General features: G+C 52.5%; 2 protein-coding genes across 2 annotated transcripts; both read right to left on the reverse strand.

Annotated features, from left to right (window-relative positions):
* Window positions 1–6705: 6705 nt before the first annotated feature.
* On the reverse strand, window positions 6706–14919 carry LOC100900542 (protein transport protein SEC31). The gene is made up of 5 exons (XM_029111420.1): window positions 14908–14919; window positions 14747–14789; window positions 14069–14518; window positions 11362–11987; window positions 6706–7146 (listed from the first exon to the last, which is right to left on the reverse strand). Exons 1-5 carry the CDS (start codon window positions 14917–14919, stop codon window positions 6763–6765), a joined length of 1515 nt encoding a protein of 504 aa, XP_028967253.1. The 3' UTR covers window positions 6706–6762.
* A 3269-nt stretch (window positions 14920–18188) lies between these two features.
* Window positions 18189–18888, reverse strand: LOC114827980 (cuticle protein 10.9). Its single transcript, XM_029111419.1, has one exon. The coding sequence runs from the start codon at window positions 18759–18761 to the stop codon at window positions 18336–18338; it is 426 nt and encodes a 141-aa protein (XP_028967252.1). The 5' UTR covers window positions 18762–18888; the 3' UTR covers window positions 18189–18335.
* Window positions 18889–25919: the final 7031 nt, after the last annotated feature.

Here is a 25919-nt window from a genome sequence, read left to right on the forward strand (position 1 = left end):
GCGCTGTTCCGTTGTCGCTATCAGAGCGTCTTTGCAGCTGATTCGAAGTTCTCCACGAGAAGAGAGCAATACTACCCAGTAACCCGGTGTTTTCGTCAGCCCTCGGCATTCCAGAAGATCATTGCTTCGCGTCTTCGGCTCGATTATTGTCAGATTCCGTGGCGAGCCCAAGCTCGATTGCGCAGTTGCTTCCAGCTCGCAACGGAATCGGTTCTCCGTCGCACTACACCACGGAGCTGTAACCTCACGCGCCGGAAGGGTTGATCCATGGGGTCGAATCGCTTTGCTCCGTAGAGCAGTATTGCTCTCTTCGGAAATCAATGCTGCCCAAGAAGTTAAGACCGTTGAAAACAGACATTCGTGACCCTTCAGTGAAGATGATATCCGGTCTCTTCAGGGGATCCGCTCAGTCCAAAGATTCGTTGACTTCTGAGCCTTTCTCATCTGGTCTAACCCTCAATACCATACGTCGGAGTTATGACTACTAAGGGACCGCAATTCATCGGGCTCACGAACGGGTCGAGTATGGTACTAAAGCGTTCGGTTCCCCCTTTGATTTACAGCTTGACCGAAAGGCGCCCTGCCTTTTGCAAGCAAATATCATGTCGGAAGCGTAGATCTTCTCGAGCAGAAAGTTCCGAATTTAAGCTCACGGAATTTTTTCAATTTTCTCTCAAATATCACCCCATCATGAGTCTAGCCAGCGGACTCCGGGCACAATAAAGCTTCTGATCACTCGTATAACGGACATGTACAGTTTACCAGCTCTGAGGAATGCTGGTCGAGATCTGGAGACCGCTGCATTTCCGCTTAGAGATAGACACCCCCGTGCCGTGCGCGCCGAGGCCTCTCAACATCCTGGCCAGGTTGTCCAGCTGCCGGTGCTCCTATTGCATCCTTCGCGCTCGAGCCCATTGCTTCGAAAATTTTTGAACATTTTCCTGATGAGTGTGAATGTCTTGCGGGGGATTCGCCCTGCCGACTCTGATTTTCTCTGCTTTCGAGCTGTGCGCAGCCCTGTCGTCCGAAATAATGCGCCCTGCATCAGACATTCCTACAGACGTAGAGATTTTTCCTTCAATTTTCCGAAACTGTCGAGGTCTCGGACTGGTTCCCCCTTTTACCCCCTTCTACGACTTGGCCAGCGATCGGCGGCTGGCTCCTCGACCCCAGAATATTGAGAGAAATCCTCGCAGACATCTTGCATCGTCTCGTCTCCACGAGGAGGTGCAAACACAAGCAAAGAGTTGAAATTTTCTTCGCCGATGCACGGAGGGTCGCGTGTGGATCGAGGTCAGGCCTCCTGCTGCATGAAACTTTCTCCGAACAAAATACAGAACAAACCCCGCATAGATCGAAGAGAGCACTCAACAATGCTGGACTGAGGGGTGCGGACTGCGGCGCGTCTTAGCTGTATCTCTCTGAATCGTTCTTGTGCTACTGTGGAGTCTGGGTTTCGTTGCTGATGAATTTATAGATGTTTCTTGGTCCATCAATGAAGTCACTGCCAACAATGGCACGTCAGATGGGAATCAGACCTTATTAGGCTCAAGCGGCAGCAACCGTAGACTCGAGCACCGATCTGGATTTCACAATTTCAGGCCGGAAATCTTAGGTCAAACACGTACGGCTCGAGCTCTGAGTCAAGTCTCCCATCGGGCTGAAATTTTCCAAGTCGAGTGGCATCCGAAGATTGTACCTTTATTCGGAGCTAATAGAATTCTCTCTAATCGGTAACTTAGCCTTAGTATGCCAGCAGTAGCAGGTGGAAGTAGATTGTGGAGCTACAAGTGTCACCCGAGACAAGCGAGTTCATTCGGCGGATGGGCTGTCGACTACGTGGACGATGGACTACCTGCGACGATGGAACTTTTCTGAGTTTTCATTACGATCCATTCGGATTGAAGCTCTCCCATTCCTTACAGAGCTCGTCCCGCCCTTCAAAAATCAGGGTTCGAAGAATAGGGATCTCAGGCTCATTGGGAATGGCTACTCGGTTCGGGCGACAGGTTACTGGGAACACTACTAAGAAATTTGTCGCTTTTCCTCCTCCGGGAGTCTTTCTATATGTCCATGGATGGGAGCGGAACGCGACAGAAAGACAGAGAAAATTGCAAGAAAACGATTAGGCAAAACAAACGGGCTAGCCAGTGAGCGAGCCGACCGGCCTGCTGCGCGAGCAGCGACAGAAGGTGGTTCTCCTGCACTCTCTGACCGCCAGTCGGTCCATCTGGGCAATGATGGGGGACAACAAAGCAAGAGAGGCCGGAACTCACCGCTGCAGCGCTGAACCAGACAACCCCAGAGAGTACCGTTGGGAGGTTCGATAAGATTTCCTCCGGACTTCCATACAGCTGGACTATTCGAATCCCGAATGTCAGCACCGCGGAGCATTCCAGGAAAAACTGCATGGAGCTACTGGACTTATCTAGCGCGTAATTAAACGGGCTCCACTCTTGAAGATAGACGGCGATCCAAGACAATTTCTGAAGCAAGGTGGATGCACCTGACCGACGGCTGCGACTCCGGCCGCTCTTCACACTCTTGTGAGAATCATTGTGGCTGCTCTGGTGGAGCGGGCTCTGGATTGCGCGCCGGGCGCTCCGTCTGATAGTGAGAGATCCTTCGGATGATTTTGAAGGAGCATAATGAGCCTTTCTTCTCTGCCGAACGCTCTCGTCTACGAGCAAATACTCGGAGCTCTCATTCACGCAAGGCTCCCATTGGTCCAGAGAGTCAAGCGATTTCTGGACAAGTCATTCAGCGGCTTTCTGAGGGCGAGCTGAACCATGTGAAGGAAAACGCAGCTAATGGTGAGAACATTTGTGTCGATGAAACAGAGAAGCGTGAAGCCCCTGAACTTACTTGGAGCAAGCGCGACGCGAATCACCGTGTATCACCCGGAAAGCACCGAACCTGACTCCCGAGAGATGCAGGCGTGCCGTCGCGAGCAGAGGCGTCCGCAGGATTTTTCTTGGGGGCTTAGATCGGGTCCTCGCATGGGGCTCATTTCCAAAATGGCGACTTGTACCTTCACCTCAGTATCACGAACTCTCAATCTGGGAGGGAGCTATAGCCCCCTGCGGACAAGCCTGGTCGCGAGGATGTATGGTTAAGAAACTGGTCGTGATCTCCTCCGTGATAAGAAGGTGGCATGTTGACCCTCCAAACCGACCGTGTTTGCATCAACTGCGCTCTACAGCGCCCGTAATTCGGGGACTTCACGAAGGGACACGGGGATTTCCGTCGCAATCGGGAGGTTTGCGATAAGTTGCTGAATATCTATCATGGCGACTTCGTGAATTTCGCCCCAAACCAGTACCGACCGTCTGATGAATTTTCACATCTTGAGCGGCTCAAGTTGTTCGAGATCGAGTTTTCTCAACAATTTGGTGGCGCGTGACGGGATATCGTCTTTGAAATCGCTCTGGTTTACCGAATTTTCGCGTTTCCAGGGGGATACTTCTGAGCGCTCCGGTTGCTGGTGCTGCCGGAATCGAACCGTCCAGCAAGATATTGTATTAGCTCGCTCCCACAACACCTGGATTGACTCTCCTCCATCGAGACGTATCAATTCCTTGAATTGCAGAACCAATTTCAGCGGTCCTATTGCAGATCCAAATCTCTCTATGAGCGGAGCCCTCGAGACTTCTCTCGAACCTCTGACTGCCTGGGCAGAGTTTTCGGGGATCGCAGAAGCTTTCGTTCGCGGCTTCGATATCTTGTTTGATTGCACGTAGAGTGATCCCCACGAGTATCGCGGATTGCTCTCAGAACCTCTCGGAGATTTTCATCGGACGCCGGATTGCCTAGGTACGGGAAATGTTATTCCGCTGTCGCTGGCGAAGATGTTCGGGAGCTCACCCGAGAGAATTGAGAGCTCGAGAGGCTCCTATAGGAACAATCCAATGGCTTGGAGGACCGCAGATGACGCCGGAACGCCGAGGTAGCGGCGTACCCTCTGTTCCTCGATGCCGAGGTGGAATCACGGATGCAACATGAAATATGATTTGATTATCGGAGTATGGGTGGAATGAAGTTCTTCTCATACGGGGATGCGGAGGAGGGAAACAAGGTTCATGAGAATACTTGATGATGACGGCTTGGTGATGTGTTCCGCATCCCTTTCCGGAATGCGGAGTTCGCCCACCAGGACTCAATTGATTTCATCTCCAGAGATCACTTATGGGCGACAGGGATTAGAGGACCGGTATGTTTTTCGAATAGGTGGAAGAACAGGCGAGAAAGGCGACGTCATCGGAGCCGTCTCGTCCGCATAAGGATTGAGACTGTTTCGGGAGCTTGACTGGTGGAAAAAAGGGAAATCAGCGCTCTCCGTTTGATTTTTGAGGTCGGCTTCTAGGTCCGACTTTGTCCACAAATGATGTCGAGTCCTTCTCTCACCCGCCCATTCGTTGAGAAGCGGCCTCTGTGCCTCATCATTTATGCTTACGTGATTCGATGCCCCGCGTTCCTTGGTTGAAGAGCCCCGCCACTTACTCCTATTCGCTTCATCCGCTATCTGCGGCTGTTTCTTCTACGATTCGCAGACCCATCCCTGGTAGCACTTCTCATGAGCTCGCGCGACATCGCAGGGCTCGATCTCATCGTGCGGGTTCCTCACATTCAAGAGTTTTTCGCTCATATCTGAGGCGCACATTCATGTCCTGCTTGCTCATTCCCCGCGCTTGAATCAACGGGAAGTAATAGGTTTTCCCAAGCCTCGTCCTTCTCCGTATGAAACTATCACGTCTCTTGTTGCAATGGCTTGGCTGCATGGTATCCGAGGCGTGGGTCTCAGGTCAGCGTAAAACCCAAGCACATCTCGAGCCGGAAACGAGAGACCAAGCACAATACAGCAGTATCTGACATGTTTAGCTCTGGTTGCGGGCTCAAGAGCTTCGAGTCACTTGCCTCCCGCTCGAGACGATATCGAAGCAGCTGAGCTTACCTCGGGACGTCCGAGCTGTCGGATCCTCTGCCATAGCTGTGACTCTCGCAGTGGAGGGTCCGCGAGCAGCGATGTTGGCGCTTCCAGGGCCGAGGTCCGAGGTCAAGAGCTTATCGAGGGGGAAGGGCAGGGGGCGACATCGTTCCTAGGTGTGTCGACCGGAGAGAGGGACGTCCCTATGTGGATTTTGCATGAAACGGCTGGGGTTCTGACGCTAAACTTCCAGAGAGCGGCGCAATCTATCCGCCAGTGCTTACTCCCGCCGTGGGCGTCACGTTGCGACGGAATGCCACTGGCAGGGGACGATGCGGGCCGGGTTCGCCGAGGCTGAAACCTAAAGAAGCTGACCCTTCCGAAGCCGATTATGAGCCTCCATTCTTTTCCAGTCACCCGCTAAATCGAGGATGTGATTCTCCATGAGGCTGAGCGAGGTTTCGCCTGCATTGAGCGGAGTTCGCTTCCGAACGGAGCCTATCAAATTCACCGACTAACGGAGAGCTTCCCAAGTCGTCTCCAGACATTAGGGATGCTATCAGGCACGTGTACGAGCCTCCAGGAGGAGTTTGATCCACCGAACTTGAATAAGATCGGGATGCTCAGTCAAGCAGAAAGCTCGTTCATTTCCGTGAGGATCTTCGCAGAGAGTGGCATTGGGACTGGGAATTTCGAGACATATGGTGCACTCCTCCATTATTGAACCTTTGAAATCTCAGGAGGTGGAATCAGTCCCACACCCCGGAGAGCGTAATAAATATCTGGAGATCCCTTAGCTCTATTACTTGGGAGGAAATAAATCCTCTGCTCGCATTGATCAGGTCAGGAGAAGAAGGCATTCCTCGAGGAACATATATAATAAGATCGATGTATGACATGAGAATGTCAGTAGAACACAGGGTAGTTGGAGAGGATCCCAGCGACGATTCGGCTCGACCACCCTCTTCTGGAGATTGCATCTTGGTGTCCGAGATCGCGATCCTCTTCTCCGTCCCCGCCGAATTCAGACGAGGACTGTTACTACTTAGCTCCGCATTGAGTGGAACCAAACGGTCCATGCAGCGTTCGAACTCGGCAGGGCTAGCCGAAGGCGCATTACGTTCCCGGGAGCAACGAGGGCAACCATTATCAGATTATGTGCTTCGCCTTCTGCTATCGCTCGAAAACCGAAGATCGAAAACTTCGCTCGCGCTTCGGCGGAAGTTCTCGCTGAATATGAAGTCGAGTTATTCTGGGAAGCTGAAAGAGTGCCGAAGATTGGGCGCTGCAGCGGTCGGTCAGCCCGGAGCGATTTCATAGTGGATGAGGAGAAGCCCGGGGCGGGCAAGAGACATTCTATTTTTCTGTCCTCGTTAATAACAGTCAATCGTCCACAGTAACAAGGAATGATTCACGAAGTCTCCGTGAGCCTTGACTGCGGATACAGGAAGACAGTCTTTCACTGCGATTGGTTCCAAGTACAGTGTCAAAACATTTATGTATTAGTGCGGGCCTTCGCAGGACCTCTGGAGGTATCGCCGACGATACATTGAAGGATAGGAGGAAGCCGTCTCGGATCATCATCGAAGGAATTCTACGCTTTCCATCGATATCGGTGATCGAATAAATGGTTCAAACTTTTTGTACACAGCTTTCAACGCTTTTTATTGAGTAGCAGCAATCTCGACCTTACTTTCAGGTGGATGGATTTCTCCCGACTCACTAATTTAAATAGAGCTCGAAAGTATACAGTTCGGAGCGAGGGAGGGGCACCGCAAGGGAGCGATATCACAGGAGTTCAGTTCGAAGATGAAGACTTCTTATCTGGAGTCCTTGAATTAGTAGTGGTGACCGTAAGCAAGGGGAGCCTTGGCGAGAACAGGGGCGGCGGCATAAGCGGCAACGGGGGCAGCAGCTACAGCCTTGACGGCAAGAGGGGCAGCAGCTACGGCCTTCACAGCGACGGGAGCAGCGTTGTAGATGGCAGCTGCGGGAGCAGAGGGAGCGGTTCCCGGCTCGTTGGTGTGGACGGAGGCACGGAATCCAGCGCCGTCGGCGACGTAATCAACACGACGCGAGATTCCGCGGGCATCGGTGAAGGAGTAGGATCCTTTCTTGTTGTTGTAGGCGTCGGAAGTCTCGTGGCGGGATTGTTTGGTTCCATACTCATCGACAGTCTCGTAACCGAACTGGTATGGTTGGGGAGCGTAGGCTACGGCAGCCTTGGCAAGAACGGGAGCGGCGGCGATCTTGGCAACGGGAGCGGCAGCAGCGTAGGCGAGAGGGGCAGCATGAGCGTATGAGAGCAGGAGCAGCATGAGCATAGCGGAGAGTGGGAGCAGCATGGGCTACATGAGCCACGGGGGCGGCATGAGCGTAGCCGAGAGCAGGGGCAGCATGAGCGATCCCGGCATAAGCGGGAGCGGCGATCGCTCCGGCGTGAGCAGCGGCGACGGCCGCGGACGCGACGATGACCTGGAACAAAAGTCGGTTATTATCCTCTGGCTGCTCCAAACGTAGCGTATTCCTCGATCGACGGGAGCGGCAACACCACGGAAGATTATTCTCCCGCACACTCAGTGTTTGCAGAAATTCTTCATAACAGAGGGAGTACCTTAGCGAACATGTTCACTGATACTGTAGACTGGCTTCTTCTGTTGGAGGGAACTCCAGAACGCAGGCCTTTTATTCAGCCAGAAGGAAGGGCAGAAGCTAAGCCCCACCCGGCTACCCGACCCCCTCGGGCACTCATCGAAGGCAGCAGTCGAATTCAAATCAGGGCATCCCAGTATCGAATCAGAATCGCGTCCGCTAAGATACGTGAGTATATGCGTCTGATTAGATGGGGGTACATTACATACGCACCGCCCGGATCGGAGCTTTTCTAATTGCTCGAACAAGCCGTTGTGTTCCGAGGAAAAATGAACTCGAGGTGTCATCCGTCCGCCCAAAACACCTCCTGGCGGATGTCAGAAGTCAGGATATTCTCTGGGTCCGATTGAGCAATGTCGAGACGAGAAGGCCGTTCCCAATCAAGTCGATTGATTCATCGAAGAGCTTCTAAAAATACTTCCTGGATCAATGTGGGCTCGGTTCTTCGAAGAACACATGTATTGCAGCGGAGGTGAAACCAGAAGCAAGAATTCCATCATTTCGTCACGAAGAGGGTAGAATAAGATGGAGGACAATTTAATGCTTCGCCCTTCCCTCTAAGGGCCTCAAGCGCTCGGGATCTATTTGATACATACTTCAGCCGTCACTTATCGTCGACAGCAGCCGGGAGTCAGCTCCGGCCTAGAATGTGACCCCAAATCGTGTCGTCTTGTCCCGTACATGCATCCCGTTTCCGTTGAAGAACTCGGATTTCGGGTTGGTATCGAAGCTTGGGAAGAAACCACAAAAGTCCCTTCGTCGGTGTCTCCAGCATTGTGGTGTATGCCCGTACACATGATTTGAACTTACAAATCGGGACTGCCCTCGGGCGCTCAGAAAACAACAATCATAGAAAGGTCTCTTTCGTGAACGTTGACCGGAATCCTGTAGCGAAAATCTGTTGCTGCCATAAACCTTGATGATGCCACCCAAAAACACTGGGAACCGCGCGATGGCCTGCGGTCACAGACGACATCCAGCGCCTTGTCAACGAAGTTGCACCGCATACCAGCAGGGCAATCATACGGCAAGCTGTTTGATCACGGACTTCGCTCCTGTAAGACAGATTCAAGAGAAAGGAGGAGGTTTTGAGCGATGGGTAGAAAATATTGGTGGACAGAACCAATCGAACATTGAGCCCTAAGACGAGAGCGAATCGCGGAGGCGAATGGCGTCTTGCGAAGTTGAAGAAGCTTAGATTCGTTAGCACGCTCATGAAGAGTCTCTGTCCCGACCCGGCCGTTGAACACGCGGAACTCATTCTCTCGAGTCCACCCGGAGCTGTTGCTATCATATCAGGGAATGTGCCCCGCAGCAGCTCCTTCCACCGACTTGCTCTAATCGCGAAGCGAGGAGAGAAGCAGGCTCTTGCGGAGTATTCAGAAACTGCGTGCTGATGCTCCTCCCTCCGTAGGGGGATCGGTTGAATATCCTTCGCAGTACGGCACCGAGTCCGCAGAATTTATGTCCATATGCGGAAACGAGTGGAGTCATAGGATCAAGGGGACAGGGTTTCCCGATCTCAAATGTCACAGAGAGAGCTTGAGGTCAAGATCAGCTGGCATCATCAGCTGTAGGAAGACGGGAGTTTTCGGAAGGAGTTCCGTTTGGGGATCCGACGACGGAGATCTCTCCTGAGCTCACCTCGGATTCGTCTTTGAGTGTCAGCCCACTGATATCGAGATAGGCGCTTCTGAAACAGCTGGAAAGTTGCTGAACTCGTCCAAGGGAATCTTAGCGGACCGATCCCGACGGATATATCGGGTAATGCCACTCATTGATTGTGTGCTTAAGAATCGAACGGCTGTAGCGTATTTGTGAACCCTGTCGAATGCCTTGGAAATGTCCAGAGCAACAGCAAGGGTCTCGCCATGTTTTTCAATAGCAGAGTTCCAAAATGGGTGGTGTAGAGCAGAAGATCGCCAGTGGAGCGACCCTTTCGAAAGCCATACTGCTGATCACTAATGAGGGAGGACTGTTCGAGATGGGAGAGGAGCTGGGAGTTAACGGCTTTTTCCATAACCTTGGATAGGATGGAGACGAGTGAAATAGGCCGATAATTTGAGGGCGAAGATTTGTCGCCTTTTTTGGGGATAGGTTGAGCGAGGGCAAGCTTCCAGCAAACGGGGAATACGCCTGAATCGAATGAGAGTGAGAAAAGTCTACAGAGTACAGGAAAGAGTTCTGGGGCGCATTTTTTGAGAACTATTGCTGGGATACCATCAGGGCCTGGGGCCTTGAAAACATCAAGGGTGCCGAGAATTTTACGGATCGAGAACTGGTGGAACGATATTGGCGGCATGGAGGGAGGGGCGCTAGAAGGAGGGGGCGGGATTTGATTGCCGGGATCAAGTTTAGAGTTTTCTGCAAAAACCTCAGCGAGTGTGTTGGCTTTATCTTCAGGAGTTGTTGCAAGGGAACCACCGAGCTCAGAGAGGGGCGGGAGAGTGCTTGTGGAGAAATTTTGGCGGATTGCTTTTTCTAGTGACCAGAATGGGCGGCTGCCACTAGGACATGAGGTGAGTTTATGAGCGATTGAGGAGATATGGGAGTTGTTAGATTTCTCGATTTGAGCTTTGCAGGCATTACGAGCCTGCTTGAAGATAGAAAAAGTTGACGGGTTAGGCTGGGATTTCCATGCATGATATGAGCTACTTAAAATCCAAAATGGCTCCCGCCAGGCGAGGATTTTACCCTTCTTGACGATGCGAGTGCCTCAAGGAACTCGGATTGTAGGGGGCGGCGGTGCGAGCCAATCGGTTCCGGCCACATCTCACAATAAGCTCACCGCTCCTCTGACTGAGAGTTGAAATGAAGCTCAACCAGCTATCATTGATCCCTTGACGGAGGACTGAGCGCTTAGAGCTTACCCCGCGGAGATTCCCTATTAGAACACTTCATGCTTACTCGAAGGAACATCCATATGCTCGCTCATGGAAGCATCTATTGTTCCTCCCAAGGCCCCTTCTCCTCTTTCCGAATGGGGTGGAGGCTCGAGACCTGCCGATTTTCGAGGCCGGGCCAGCTATCATCCAGCTTGATGATGTCGCCGATAACTCAAATCAGTCCGACGTTGCTCATTCATACCCGTACCATCGAAGTCGACGGGGCAATCAAATGACAGCGTCCCCGCCGAGCCGTCAATGAGAGGGGGCTTATCGAACATGATTGATGGTAGATGATTGATGCGATAATCTGACTCGTCCCATGTTTGAGGAGAGATAATGGACCCTCAACAAAGAGGGTCAGGAGCGCTTCCGGAATTCATCGGAAGTTTGGGCCTGCAGAAAGTCGGCTCAGCAGATCGAGTTGGGACCTGCAGCACGGAAGCTGGGATCGGAAACTGAGCAGGAAACCTCTTGAGACGGGGAGGTCCGTGAAGAATCTTCAATTGATCCGCTCATCGAGGAGTTGCGTCGTGAAATATGCCCGTCAGGAGCGTGATTTTGGGACCCCAAAGTGATGCCTCCGCCCCGCTCCGAGGAAGCCTACACAACCGAATTCGGAGCGATCAGATCGGTTTCCTTTCAGGAAGAGAAAATCCGACGAAATGGTTCCTCACAATTAGAATAATTTAATATCATAGAAATTGGGCTATACATTCAGGGAGAGATGCACTGAAGCGGAGGGAGGCACAGGAGTGTCGCAGAGGTAGGGAGTTCAGGAGAGAGGAAAGTCCTTGAGCGGAGAAGATGAGAGACGTCGAAGAAGCTCCGATCTCATTAGTATCGACCGTAGGCGAGGGAAGCCTTGGCGAGAAAAGGGGCAGCGGCGTAGGTGGCCACGGGGGCCGTAGCTACAGCCTTGACGGCGAGGGGAGCAGCGTTGTAGACGGCGGCAGCGGGAGCGGAGGGAGCGGTCCCAGGCTCATTGGTGTTGATGGAAGCACGGAATCCGGCAGCGTCAGCGACGTAGTCGACGCGACGAGCGATTCCACGAGCATCAGAGAAGGAGTACGATCCCTTCTTGCTGTTGTAGGCGTCGGAGACCTCATAACGAGATTGTTTGGTTCCGTACTCATCGATGGAATCGTATCCGAACTGGTAGGGCTGAGGAGGGTATGCGATGGCGGCCTTGGCGAAGATGGGAGCGGCGGCGATCTTTGTGACCGGGGCAGTGGCAGCATAGGCAACAGGAGCCGTGCTTGCGTATCCTGAGAGAGCGGGAGCGGCAAGACCAACTTTGGAGATCGCAGGGGCGGCAAGACCGTACGAAGAGATGCCAGGGGCGGCTAGACCGTAAGAAGAGACAGCGGGGGCGGCGAGACCGTAAGAAGAGACGACGGGGGCGGCAAGACCGTAAGAAGATACAGCGGGGCCGGCTAGACCATAGGAAGAGATGGCAGGGGCGGCCAGACCAACTTTGGAGATGGCAGGCGCCGCAAGGCCGTAAGAAGAAATAGCGGGAGCGGCTAGCCCATAGGAGGAGATGGCAGGGGCGGCGAGACCACCAGCTCTAGCGCTGGCAACAGCCACGGATGCGACGAGAACCTGTGGGAGCAAGCAGAGACAATGAAATTCCGTTGGACCGCACAGACCTCGTCCGTCGATTCAATCCGGATTACGATCGGGTTCTGAAGCAGTGCCATCCGGACAAGAGTACCTGGGCGAACATGCCTAATGATGCGGAGAACGAGTACTGTTGGAATGAGCACCGGGGAGGCGGTTTTATATACTATCAGAAAGGGTTGCATCGGTTGTAGTCGCACCCGACGAGACAGAATGCCGGCGGCCAATCAGTGGACCGCTGAGAGTTGAATAGTCATCATGATTTTCGTCAGCTTTTTCAATCTGCCTTATCGGGTTCCTCTTGGTCAGTTCTTGATCCGCATCCAGACTTCGACTTGGAAGGGTCCTGGGAGGCTCCTTGGTCCGCCTTCCTGGGTCGAGCATTCGGGAAGTATCTTTTAGGGAACATGAAGGGTTTACATCCACAGAGTATGACCAGAAGCGGCAGTCAGAAACGGCCGCCACCAAATTGAAAACGGCTGATGCAACAATGTCTCATAGCAGGTGAAATGGCTGTGAGCTATTCTGGTTGGACGGTATGAAAGCCGATGAACGTCCCATGACTGGGGACTCGTGTTTCGGGAGGTAGGGGCAGGGAGGATGTCCGTCAGCGGCGGACCGTGGACTCCAATGAGGAGACCAGGGTCCGCCGCTGACGGTTTCTCGCCCTGGAGTCTTCTCCCGCCGGACATCGATTAGAAAGCTGATCCGATGGCCTGCTGGATCGCCATGGGTACTCGGCTGGATACCTTTCTCGGTGCTCTCTACCTCCGACATTATGTAAGTTTTGGAAACCGTTGAGCAGGTCCTCTTCAGAGGCCCTACCCTGGGGGCCTCTCGGGAACGAGGAAAAATCCCAGCGCGCTCCTCCCGGAGCGTGACGCCGATTTCGCAAAGGACGCTCGGTCCGTAACAGCGAGCCCATGTCGTCGCCGACATGAGAGCCCGAGGGCTGAGGCGGGTTCTCGTCGAGGTTCCCAACCCGGCCGGGGAAAACGAAATTCGAGCACAGGGGCAGCGTATCAGGGCTCATGATCACGTCGAGCTAATACACGACGGTGGTCTCTCATTTCCTCTGGAATAGATGCGATTGAGTAGTATCATAGGACGTTTATCAAAACGCCTCAATATGTGCCCTATGAGGTGGATGAGTCATGACTCATGACCACTGGATCACTCGGCTGTGATCAGCGGTGACAACTAGGGAGTTCTTCCGGAAGTTTCCGGGACCGAGGAGCTCTCGGGAGGAATATTCTTCTTCTCTTAGTCGCGTGACCTCGATCTCGATTTATGATCTCCACACGGTGAACTCCCGAAGCTTGTAGAGACTGAACTAGGAGTATTTCGGCGATGATCCATCTGTCGCTCAGTTTTCTGACGCTGGCATGTCCAAGCGCCGGCGTAGAGCCGTCCCGGCTGATGAACCTGAGTCGAGCTGTCATATAACACTCGCCATTAGGAATGAAAGGCCCATCGGGAAGCGTCAGCATACTCAGAACGTCTTTCCGGTCGCTTACGCTCATCGAGTATCTGCTTTTGACCACGGCCTTCCTCAACACAAAGTCGTATTTTCACTGAGTGACAGCGCTCAATCTTTCACGGAGCGAGGTCACAATGCCCTCTCGAAAATTGCCCGCGCGCTACCGAATCGATGCCATCGCGGCGTGAGAACAATGATTTTCTTTCTGCGAGACTCGATGGAGTTGAATCGTCGATCCGCCTCGTTTATGAGCTCGTTCCACAGCAGTCGCTTATAATTATTTGTGTGAACAGAATTATATCGAGCGCAGCTGACATGAGTCCCAATGCAAATCTGTTCTGATTCTCGTATATGGGCCATCGATTTATTCATCATAAATAGCTAGGAGGGGAAGATATACAATCGGGATAGGGGAAGCATAGAGAGAAGCGGTCGTCGATCAGATATACAGAATTTCCTTGTCTAAAGACCTAGAGCTCAGCTCAAACACCTAGTACAAGCTGCCGTAGGTAGCGAGGGGGGCTTTCGCGAGGACGGGGGCGGTGGCATAGGCGGCGATCGGGGCAGCAGCTACGGCCTTGACAGCGACGGGAGCGGTGTTGTACAGGGCTGCAGCGGGGGCGGAGGGAGCGGTTCCGGGCTCGTTGGTGTTGATGGTGGCACGGAATCCAGCGGCATCGGCGACGTAGTCGACCCGTCGGGCAATTCCACGTGCATCGGTGAAGGAGTAGGATCCTTTCTTGTTGTTGTAAGCGTCAGAAACCTCGTGGCGGGACTGTTTGGTTCCATACTCATCGACAGATTCGTAACCGAACTGGTAGGGTTGAGGGGGGTAGGTGACAGCAGCCTTGGCGAGGACGGGAGCGGCTGCGTACTTCGCAACGGGGGCGGCAGCAGCATAAGCGAGAGGAGCGGCGCCGGCGTATCCAGAGATCACGGGAGCGGCGAAACCAACTTTAGAAATAGCAGGGGCGGCAAGACCGTAGGAAGAAATAGCAGGAGCGGCAAGACCGTAGGAAGAAATAGCAGGAGCGGCAAGACCGTACGAGGAGATAGCCTGGGCAGGGAGCCCGACTTTGGAGATGGCGGGGGCGGCCAGACCGTAGGAGGAGATAGCAGGAGCGGCGAGGCCGTAAGAAGAGATAGCGGGAGCGGCGAGGCCGTAAGCAGGAGCGGTGAAGCCTCCGGCGTTAGCGGCCGCGACGGCCACGGAAGCAACGATGACCTGCGAAGAAGGACGGTTATAATCCTCGGGTCGATCAGAGCTAAAACGAGCACAGTGGGTTCGAGTATGGAGAGCACAGTCCTGACGGAAACGGGATGCAAGCGCGTCGCAGGAATACCTTGGCGAACATTTGGGTCTGTTTCTCGGACTAGTTTTCATTGCTCTAGAACGCTCTCCCGCGTTTATATATCCGATCAGAAAGGACAGCAACATAGGCCACACCCGAGTCACAGTACCGCCCCGCGCATATTTCAATCGCGTTATTGAAACTCCTTTCTGTGCATTGAGAGAGTTCTAGTCCGATCGAGAGTCGCGGAGCTGATGAAATAGCCGTGGTCTTTGGGAAGCATCGAATTCTCACGTGGCAGCTGCTCATTCCACAATATTTTCCTCGTTACCTGCCCCTCCGGGTCATCAAGAGGTTTGATCCAGTTTGTTCCGCCGAAGCACGTCGGGAATCCCTACGAGACTCGCGGACGATGAATCAGGCTACGATATTCGGGGGTTTTGCGCTAGCGGATCGAAGAGCCGTATGAGCTTTCAAAACAGAATTTTCAGACAATGTCCCCGTCGATTCTGATGCAATCGGCTCTACACGGTGACTCAGCACTTTCGGTTCTGGTCACCGCTTGTGGGACTTGTATGTATGTTCGAAGCCGATCGCACATGCTGCCACGGTCTTCTTTTAATTAATTATCAGTCGATTTCCGGAAGCCGAGCGATTTTCGGTGTGGTCCAAATGCGCTCAAAGTCTTTCTGCGCTCATGACTTTGTGCGCTCCACACGCGCCTTCAGTCGGAAGCGCAGAAAGACTTTGAGCGCATTCGGACTACATCCGCGATTTTCACCCGAGAATAATAATTATCCATGGTGGAAGTTCAGGGACAAATGCGATTTCCTGTGCGGTAATCAGAGACAGTCGCCTGTGGCGGATACATTGTTTATAATCAGGGCCTCGATAAAACCTGACATCCCGATTCCACTTGCACGGCTCAGGCTGATTCCATAGGCTCAGGTGCATGCTACATCATGGTCCGTGAGCCGGAAATTCTTTCGCGTCATCGTGGAAAACAATGAAATCTCGATGTGAACTCCCCAAAGGAGTCTAAAGAGTGCTTGTACCAAGATGTCCGTTTCAATCGGAAGGCTATTCATTAAAGTAGAAGCCTGACGCTTTGATAAGTACCTGATTGTGTCTTTTCCCCGATAATCAGGATGGAGAACGACAGTGATGAAGCGGTAATCGATTCATCGAAATGTTCACAGCACAGCGCCGGAGGCCCTCCGTCGATTTACAGATCTGTAATCGCCCATCACAGAAATGAAGAAGCCACACGCGGTGATGATCAATATCAACCGTTCCAGGGGACTGTGTAAGAATTTTTTTCCTTTGGTGGAGCAGCTCTCATAGGGGTGACCCTATGGTTCTCAAAAGGAACTGTGAATGCGAAAACGGGGGGGGGGGGGAAACTTATAGAGCAAGGTCGGAGGGAAAGGTCAAGGAGACATAGGAAAAAGAATATTGACGCACTACACAGGAGAGTGGAAGTTGGGTGTGAGGCTCATGTAAATTAAAACCTTGTGAAAGAACCTATGGCCCTTCACCTGATGGGAGAGAGCGGGTAGTGTCGGATTTGGAGAGTCTAGTATTGACGTTGGAGGGAAGACGTTCAGTCTTTAATTACAGTGGGATTCCGCTCCTCCCGCTCGCCGAGAGTCGGCTTGATGCATCTGGAAACTGGAAGTCAGCGTCGATCTGGATCTCCTCGAAGATCCAGAATCCAGTGCTCGGTTGTGAATAAAAGATGGATATCAGTCTTCATCTTAGGAGCTTTGAGTCAGACGACCAGGTAGGCTCCAGATCGAGTCTATCGTGAATCGTTTAGAGCAGAGCCAATGTCCCTTGTCGAATTACGGAGTCTGCAAGGAAATTCGATTCCCTCCAATGGCTCGGGCTTGCATTGAGTGTCCTGCTGATGAAGAGAGACGCGCGCTCTGGACGGGGAGGGCACGGTATTTGGCTGATAATACTAATTCGGACGGAGCCGTTCGCAGCTCGCGGAGAGGGTCAGGAAGGGCTTTAGGTCTCCCGGAAAATGCGCGGCATACAGTTAGGGTTGACCTCTGGATTGCCGTATATTTGAGGAAATTCTCCCAAGTCTCGCTAACTTACTTACTGATTGAGTGACCGGGCGTGCACACTCGAGTGTTCGCTCTAAGGAAGGTTTGCTCCTGGGCCAGAGCTCGTCAGTTTGAGATGAACGTTGATCATGGAACGAATTGCTGTAATAGTTCGAGAATAATTAATGTGATCGCTTTGTAATTCTATGATTATTCATGCAGCGCTATTCTTGTTCTGTACCACTCAAAATTCAATCAGTGGATAGCAGAATTGCCGTCACGCCCTGAGTACCGTACGCCGGCGGCAGCAATCAATCTGCCACCGAGAACTCAAATGATTCGCCCGCAACCCTCACTTGATCTTCAAACAATGACCAATGAACGCGGTCGGTAGCGACATAGTTTAGGGAATGCTGTCCACCAGGGCGAAACCGGCTATCCGAGACTATACTGAGGCCAACCAGAAAAGTGGACATATGCGAAATATTCAGCATCGTACTTTCTCTTACACGGGGAACGCATTGAGGATTGACGTCATACCACTGAGCACGTTTCGGAGATGCTTAGTCGCTTCTACCAGACCACGAGTCCGCTCGCTACGGTCGAATCTGTCGCGGATTTATCGGAATATCTATCCTCGCCGGGGATGAAACCTTCGCATGGCGTTCATCGGACTTGAAAAGGTTCCAGTCCGGAGCTCGTTGGACCCGAGCTGTCTCTGAGTTTGGGCCCGACTTCTGCACCAACATCCTCGAAGTGTGTGAACTTCGCAGCATTGTATCACATATACATACATATACGTATCATCAATTCTTCATGAAGAACCCGCTGGTCGAATAAGGTCTCCATTTTATAGCTAAGCTTAGAACCACCAGTCTTCAACGGCAGGGAGCAGTTGACCATAGAAGCAGCTGGATGAGTGGGAGGCTTGCGGGAAAATAAACCCAACAGGGATCATGAGAGGTTTACGATTTCTAACCCTGAGTCCTTGGTCCTCGAGCCCTGTACTCAATTCACTTTTCTCCCATCAAGATAGGCTCAGAAACTTGATGCCTTCGACGATCGCGAAAAAGTGCAGCAAAATGATATGCGACACTGTCCCAATCCTGGATTGCGGGGCGATTCCCACGTCGGCGTCGTCTATGATGGGATCGGCTTGCTCGAAGCGGGTTTGAGTAGCGCCAGACAAGGTGACTTCGATTCCGCACCGAAGGATTAGCGCGTGCGTAAAAATCATAGGGAGTCCTACGAAATGGTTTCATTTTATTGGAATAATTTAATATCATAGAAACTGGAATATACATTTCGGGAGAAATTCACAGACAAAGAGTTGGACACAGACGTATCACAGGAGATGAAGTTCTGAAAATGATCATTCGTCCTTTCACGAACACGATGAGAGGCATCTAACTAAGAAGCTTGAGCTTAGTAGTGGTGTCCGTAGGCGAGGGGAGCCTTGGCGAGAAGGGGAGCCGCAGCGTAAGCGGCAACGGGGGCGGCAGCCACAGCCTTGACGGCGAGAGGGGCAGCGTTGTAGACGGCGGCAGCGGCAACAGAGGGAGCGGTTCCCGGCTCGTTGGTGTTGATGGAAGCCCGGAATCCGGCAGCATCGGCGACGTAGTCGACGCGACGAGCGATACCTCGAGCATCAGAGAAGGAGTACGATCCCTTCTTGTTGTTGTAGGCGTCGGAAACCTCGTGACGGGACTGCTTGGTTCCGTACTCATCCACGGAGTCGTAACCGAACTGGTAGGGTTGGGGAGGCGTAGGCGATGGCAGCCTTGGCGAGAACGGGAGCGGCAGCGTATTTCGCAATGGGAGCGGCAGCAGCGTACGCGAGGGGAGCAGCATGTGCGATGGGGGCAGCGTGTGCGTAGCTCAGAGCGGGAGCGGCGTGAGCGTAGCTGAGCGCCGGAGCCGCATGAGCGTAACTGAGAGCCGGAGCGGCATGGGCGTAGCTCAGAGCAGGAGCAGCGTGAGCGTATCGCAGAGCCGGAGCAGCATGAGCGTAGCTCAGAGCGGGAGCAGCATGAGCGTAGCTCAGTGCGGGAGCGGCATGAGCATAGCTCAGGGCGGGAGCAGCTTGAGCGTAGCTCAGAGCGGGGGCGGCGAGACCGGCATGGGCAGCGGCAACAGCGACGGAGGCGACAACAACCTGCAATTAGTCACAATTTGTAATAATCCTTGAGTGAGTTCCTCCCGTTGGCACATTTTACACGACCGACGTGAAATCAATTAGAGAGCACAGTCCTCCGAGGGAACGTCGAGGCTACCTTGGCGAACATTTCAAATGATCTGGTGGAACTTCTGTTGGAAAACACTCGAAAGCGCTTGCCTTATATTCGCTGAAAAGGGAGGGCAAAATTTTGGCCACACCCGGGTGTCCAGAACACCGGGGACCGTGATCGACAGCAACAATCGGGATCCAAGCTCGCTAAATTGAGCGTTTTTTTTTCTGCCCACAGTACGGCTCTACGGCGAGAGCCGGCCATCGATTGCCGTCTGTACAACCACAATGATTCCTTTGCGAGTTCATCGGCGTATTAAAGTTTATCACGGCTCAACGGTTTCCGATCGTTTTCTGGGTGAAGAGAACTTTCCCACGCTTCCGCCTGGGAACAGAAACCGCGATCTTCACTGGTTGTGTTCGCTGATTAGGTATCGGGAGGTCTTGGCTCCGAAATCGAGGTTTCGAATAGTCCAATCATCGGGGGTTTAGTCGAAAATCCAGTCTCGACTGTACGTGATCCTCATTAGGGATTGTTGCGTAACACCTCGGAACTGCTTCGCCAAAAACTCAGCAATTCAGACTTCGAAAATTCTCTGAGCTGGCCTAGCGCGCGCGATTGCTGCTCGACGTAGTCGAGACAAAAGTTCTTCTTTTGACGTAACTTTCCAGAATTCAACTCCCGGCCCCTGGGCTCGTGTTGACGAACTACCGAACTGAATGACCTCATTGTGTCAATCCTGCTGGTGACCCCACAATCCTCACCGGATTCTACTCGAATTCATACAGCTGGGTGAAGAACTCCCGACGACCGATACGCCGAAAGTTCCATCAAAAAAAAAGTTCATTCAAGGTGTCGACTGCTTTCTGATGAGGCTCGGGTCTTTCGGGATCGAATGGCCCAGAGTCAAGATCAATGCGACCGGCACGGCACGTGATGTATTGGCTCTTGTAGAACTTCGCAACAGCGGAGCCCGGAATAGTTCCCGGGGGTACCGCCATTTCCGTTTATCAAATGACCAGGCTTGGTTTTCGACAAGTGGTGGTTAGTGGCGTTGGGGTTTCGTCAATGTAGCGACAGCAGCAGCAGCCCATAAGGACAATATCGGTATGCAATGTATGACATGGGGATGTAGAGGCGTGGCAACTCGGGGCCCACTTCCTACCTGTGTATCGAGTCGTTTTCTGGGATTTTCGGCGCTTCGCCGACCTTGGTATCGCCCTGCGGCGAAAACACTTCGACCGAACTCGGAGGCGTCCTGCCGCTCGCTTGCCCACGGCGGGATCGCCACCTTGTTAATTGCTTCTTAATTTATCGTGGTCGCACAAAAAGTCCACTCGATATACGGCGTGGAAACGAGGCGATTTAAGGTCAGCCATGGATTCTCAATATCTGGTGAATTTTTCGCCAATATTTCACCCTCCTCGTTCGTTTCTGTACAGCTTGAGGAAGTTTTCTAATTACACTTGACAGGGTCTCTTTTTTGGGTGCTGACTGGCAACGGAAAACGGCCAATTAATCGAATTTCGTGGAGCTTCTACTAGTTCGTGAGCATTGTGATGAGTGATGAATTATCACATAGCTCGCCACCACGACCCATTCATCGGGTGCTCGGTTGGAAGTTTGCCATCATGTTGCTCGACGTCTGGAATTCATTCACCGGAACAAGCTTTCCGCAAATGACATCTGAAGTGTATCCATGAGGGCATCAGCGTTCGTGGATTGGAAAGAGCATTCCGCCGTATTGAGCAGCGGAGTGGGTCACTTCAAATCAACCAGAGGTCGACTGATGATTCTCCGAGAGAGTCCTGGCGCATCAGAAGTCGTTCCAGGAGAACCATATTCGAGGGCGATGCTCCCCTCATGCGAGAAGAATCAACAACCTGCGATTCCGATGAGAAATCCCCGATCCCGCTAAATTGGACTAGGATTCGATTCGTTCTCACTGACACGGTGTTCGAGATGATTGATGTCAATATTTGTCTGAATCTGTACCGGCTCCGCTTTCAGAATTCCCGAGATTGAAAAATGCGGTGCTCTTGAAGCTCTCGATTTATTGTGACTGCGGCGCTCATTTAGGAGCCAATCGTCTAACGATGAATTCGGTTGACACAAGGTTTGTTTTGACCAATTGACCGCGGGGAACCGTTCGACATCCTCCGCATGGGAACGGCGCGGCGTGTGTGCAGCCAGCTCGTCCATCATTCACAGAACATTCATAACCAGGAGACTGATTGAAAAAATTATTATCGGTCCGAGCCCGCACCGAGCCACAATCGTCACAAATGCCCATATTTCAACTCACAATCGGGTTGTCAGCCAGTGACTCAATCAAAAGAAGAAGAAGAAGCCGAGTGATTCCAGTCGGAACGTGCGAGATATCAATTCAAGATTGTGATGCTCAGCACCCACTGGTGATTGCATGAACGCTCTGGGTTGAGTCGCAGATTTGCTCGCAGGTATTCAGCCTTGATTTAAACAAAAGAGAAGCCGTCGACGTGCTTCTCGTCTCGTGGTCCCGCCTACAACAAAAAGTCAAGTCGACATCACCGACTTCACCAGAGGCTTCTCCCAGCGCCCATCTATCTGTCCGTCCGTCCGTCTGTCGCTAGGCAGTCCGGCCGGCGATCCATCCGTCCATCTATTCGTCCGTTTGTCTCCGTCCGTGGACAGAAGCTGCGCGAACAGTGGCATCACTGTTGGTTACGCGGTGTTCATCTCTACGCCTGGCTGATTCTCTTGTCCATCCCCTTGCCTCCAGCGCAGAGTCGTCTATGAGCATCGTCAGAGCGCACTAGGCCCCCGGAGGGTTAGCATCACTGCCATAGTGAGGGATAAAGTGATGTATGAGTGTCAGATCGCCGGTGACATGGTGCCGTTCTGCCCTTAGAAACTCTGAGATCGTGGAGGACAAATTTTTCCTTCGTCGAGATCCGCGTCGGCGAGACGCTGTTTTCCGCAGGAACATCGCTGATGTGAAGAAGAGACGATGATGATGCATCTCTGTGATAAGCTCTGTCGATATCTATGTTTATTGTTCGTTTTCGAAACGTACATCCGCTCTCTGGCTCAACAGACTGAGGTTTATGTGAGTACCGCTCATCTGTCTCCCTTATCGTGATTAACAACCTAATTAGAGCATTGATTCTGAATACTAGTCGTGGTCTCGCCACGGACTAACCGGATGAGAACCAGTTTCGTCGCGCGGCGAAGTCGCGGTAGTTTGTTCAACAGACCAAAATCGCCGAGACCCACGCCGCGACTTCTGTAAAAACGATTATCCGATGCTACGGAGCTTTCTCTTCGCAACGCTGTTTGTCACAGAATAAGTCACAGTGGCTTTTTGCGACCCGTTTTATCCGGTCAGTAATGCTGATAGGCTCAGAGCAGCCTTGATCGTACGGACCGGATCGATAACGGGACTCCGGGATGATTTGTGGACTTTATCGCGGATTGGCTGTCAGAAGTTCTTCGACGAAATTCAAGAGCCCAGCGAGCAAGGGGCGGCACCGCAAGGCCCTAAGGACGAGAAAAAGCCGCTCGCGCCCTTCAGTCGCGTAACTGCCCCAACTGTCTACGGCTACGAATAATTACCACCATGTAGAACAGCCAGACCAACTCCAGGAGCAACGGCTGCCGCCGCGGCAACAAATTGAAACGTTTTTATGTTTTTACGGTCATTTTTCCTAACCTCGATTTGAACACTGGTGTCGATTATAATTGATGAATGAGCGCTACACCTCTTCAGACAAAGACTCGTATATCTCTCGAAAGTATCCAATCTACCGCCGGAAGAAGAGACAAGCCCCAAGATTTCGAGTGCTCCTCGGCGAGAGGCACATTCGAGACCGAGCGGTGCACCGTGATGTCCTTACCGGCCTCTTTCGACGATCAAGGTCGCCTCCACCGGTATTCAATGCTCAGATGCAGGACTTGCGTAACCGAGGCCACCCTGAGCGACACGTGCGAGAGCGCTTCGCCGACGGTGGATGAGACTCTTTTGGCGAGACGATTTATACCGGAGCACGGACGCGGAGACCCCGTTGATTCCTGAGAGAGAACACGGCCTGGTCAGACCTCTGGACTCAGTCCGGCAAATCGCTTCCCCGTGAGACTCGATGATTTCGAACAGATCTGGGCGGTTTGAGGATACTCCGAGTTTCCGGAGGCGGCTGCGCCGTGAATGATATGGACAGCCGAGAGAATGCAGTTTTCCATTCCATCGCGCGGGAGACCGTCATCGAGGTAAAGACATTTCACCCGATCGTCTCCAACATCCCAAGAGACTGCGGGGGATCGCGTGCTCTCTAAACGCTCCATTCTTCTGCCCTTTCGGGATTTTCTGGTCGCCCGAACGATTCCTTGCGTCTCTACAAGCATAAATCACTCTTACTTTTCGTGTCTTCTATGTATCTTCCGCAGAAAGGCGGCAGTGGTGAGCTTTTTCATCGCGTCATTTCCATATTACTCAATGATCAAGGTCGAAGCTGAAACTCTTCTGTGCACCTGACTTCGTCATACCTCCCGGCTAATGAACGAGTCAAGTACTTCTGCTGACAGCTCACATTCGGTTTCAATGGTCGTGCATTGACACCTTGAGTTATTAATGTCATCAGGCCACCCTTTGTCCGAAGAGAGCAGAACGAAAGATTTAATTAAGACGTCCTCCGTGAATTCCATCCGTGGGGAGACAGTGGATATGTAAAATGTCTCCAAGTCTCACTTTCCTGAAGCCCTTTCATGAACCGCAGCCAAAACGCATTAAATCAACAGCGAACAATTAAAACCAGAATTTCGTACTGTTTTCGACCACACCGAGAGGGCTTGGCGTTGAGCACAAAAGAGTCCGCTCTATGGAATGCTGAAAAAAAAACAGCCGCGTCGTAGTCTCCAAGGTGACTCTCTTCGTCCCCGTGGCTGACGGTGCACCAAAGCAAGCGAGCGGAGGCCGATGGAAAATCGGGGAACAAAGACGGAAAAAGCACTGAACGGTTTGACTGGCGCACCTCCTCGACGTCCGGCGGATATCCAGAATCCATTGATTGCAATGGATGAACCTAATCTATCTGATCGACCTTGCTCCCACCGATCACGTCCCCTCCCGGCGAGCGACAACAAAATCAAATTGATACGGCATGGACGACAAGCGATGACCTATTGTGAGTGTGTTGCCTTGAAAGGTCGATTCCCATATCGGTGCGCTTCCGTTTCCTCGAACAGTGGAGAGGAGCGAGGGCAGAAGCGTTTGATGAGCGGGGAGATCCCAGGAGGCTCTCACCCCGAGATCAATCGGCAGCAAGCGAGAAATCTGGAGACTGGAAGACTCTCGGAAAATTCTCGCGCGATCCCGCTCCGGATAAGAGCAGGGTCGCGGTAAACTTCGCCGCATCCGAGATGATTGCTCCGTCGTTTGACAGTGTCTAGGATAATCGTAATGAGGACGATTCCAGAGATTGAGCCGTCAAAACGTGAAAGACCTACATAGATCCGGGCGGCTCGTTTCATTCATACGACCGCATGCCGTAAACCTGCATAGGGCGGCAGCGGATCGTACCTTACGTCCGTGATTAGTGATTACGCGCTTTTCAGCGGCGGCTCACCCGGCATTTGTGCGAGTGGTGACAACTGCGGACAGTATTGAGCAATTTGGTGAAAAATATTCCTGCCAGTAATTGGTCAATGTGTGGGTTTCTCCGGACTGATACGAGCCGGGCGGAACGTGCGGCATCGTTCCTTCAGCACTGGGTTTGTCCATGTCAAGATCGCGATCGAAGGGAGCCGCAAGATTTTTGATTTTTTTCTCCGAAATTCTCTGATGAGCGAAAATCTGTTCCTGGCTGCCCGTCGTCGGCTTTGAAGATTTGTGACCAAAGAAAGCTCCTGGTCCGTATTGGAGTCTCAGGATCGTTACCATCCATACGCAGGTTCCTTCGAGGAGAGCACGGAGTGAGCAGATCGGCGTCTACGGGCGAGGGGATGCTCTGGATATCGGGAATTCATTCTATAACTCCTCTGTATGAGTCGTCCGCTGCACATCTTTTGTGAGCCAACGTCGTCAGGAGTCCATCTTCGGGAGGGTCGTCTCTCGGGGTCATTCTCCTGCTGAGAATCGTCGTCTGCTCCTCGAATCAATGGTCTGGGGGCGTCCTCTCGAGCCATTCACGCTGACGTCTAGTTAATGAATCAGACGACTCTATTCGATGACGTCTCCCACAACCGGCGGAGCTTCTTTGCCCATATCGCGTTTCCACGGTGGTGACTTGAGCTCGGATGACCTCGCTCGGTCGCAATAGCGAAAGGTCATTCCAGAAGGAATATAGAAATGAAGAAGAGGAGACAAAAAGAGCAAATTAACCGAAGATGAACCAGAAGCAAGGCCGGCCTGAGAAAGGAGAGCATTCAAATGAAAGCGCCCACTTTCATCATCGCTCGTCGACCGTGGAGGTCACCGTCTATGGGCGTAGACGGACTACACCAACAACAACAACAATTGTATGCCTCGAGACGTCACCGACGTTCGCGCGACCGAACTTTATCTCTGAACTCCGGTCGGTTATAATCGGAGCGCTCCTGCATATTCAAATTGAGTGACAGTTCATTCTCAGAGGAGTGGCATTGACCGCGGCTCACGAAAGACGACACCAGTGCGGTAGCATGAAGGGAAAACGATGGCGAACTCACCTCAAATCACATGACTCCCGGTCGCCTGGTCAGACGGCGGCGGTTGCTCTAATTGGATTTCGTTTCTCCATCGTCGCTGCATTGTACGAGAGTCGGAGTG

This window comes from Galendromus occidentalis, unplaced genomic scaffold (genome assembly GCF_000255335.2).
Source record: "Galendromus occidentalis unplaced genomic scaffold, Mocc_1.1 scf7180000077440, whole genome shotgun sequence".
Classification (NCBI taxonomy): Eukaryota; Metazoa; Arthropoda; class Arachnida; order Mesostigmata; family Phytoseiidae; genus Galendromus; species Galendromus occidentalis.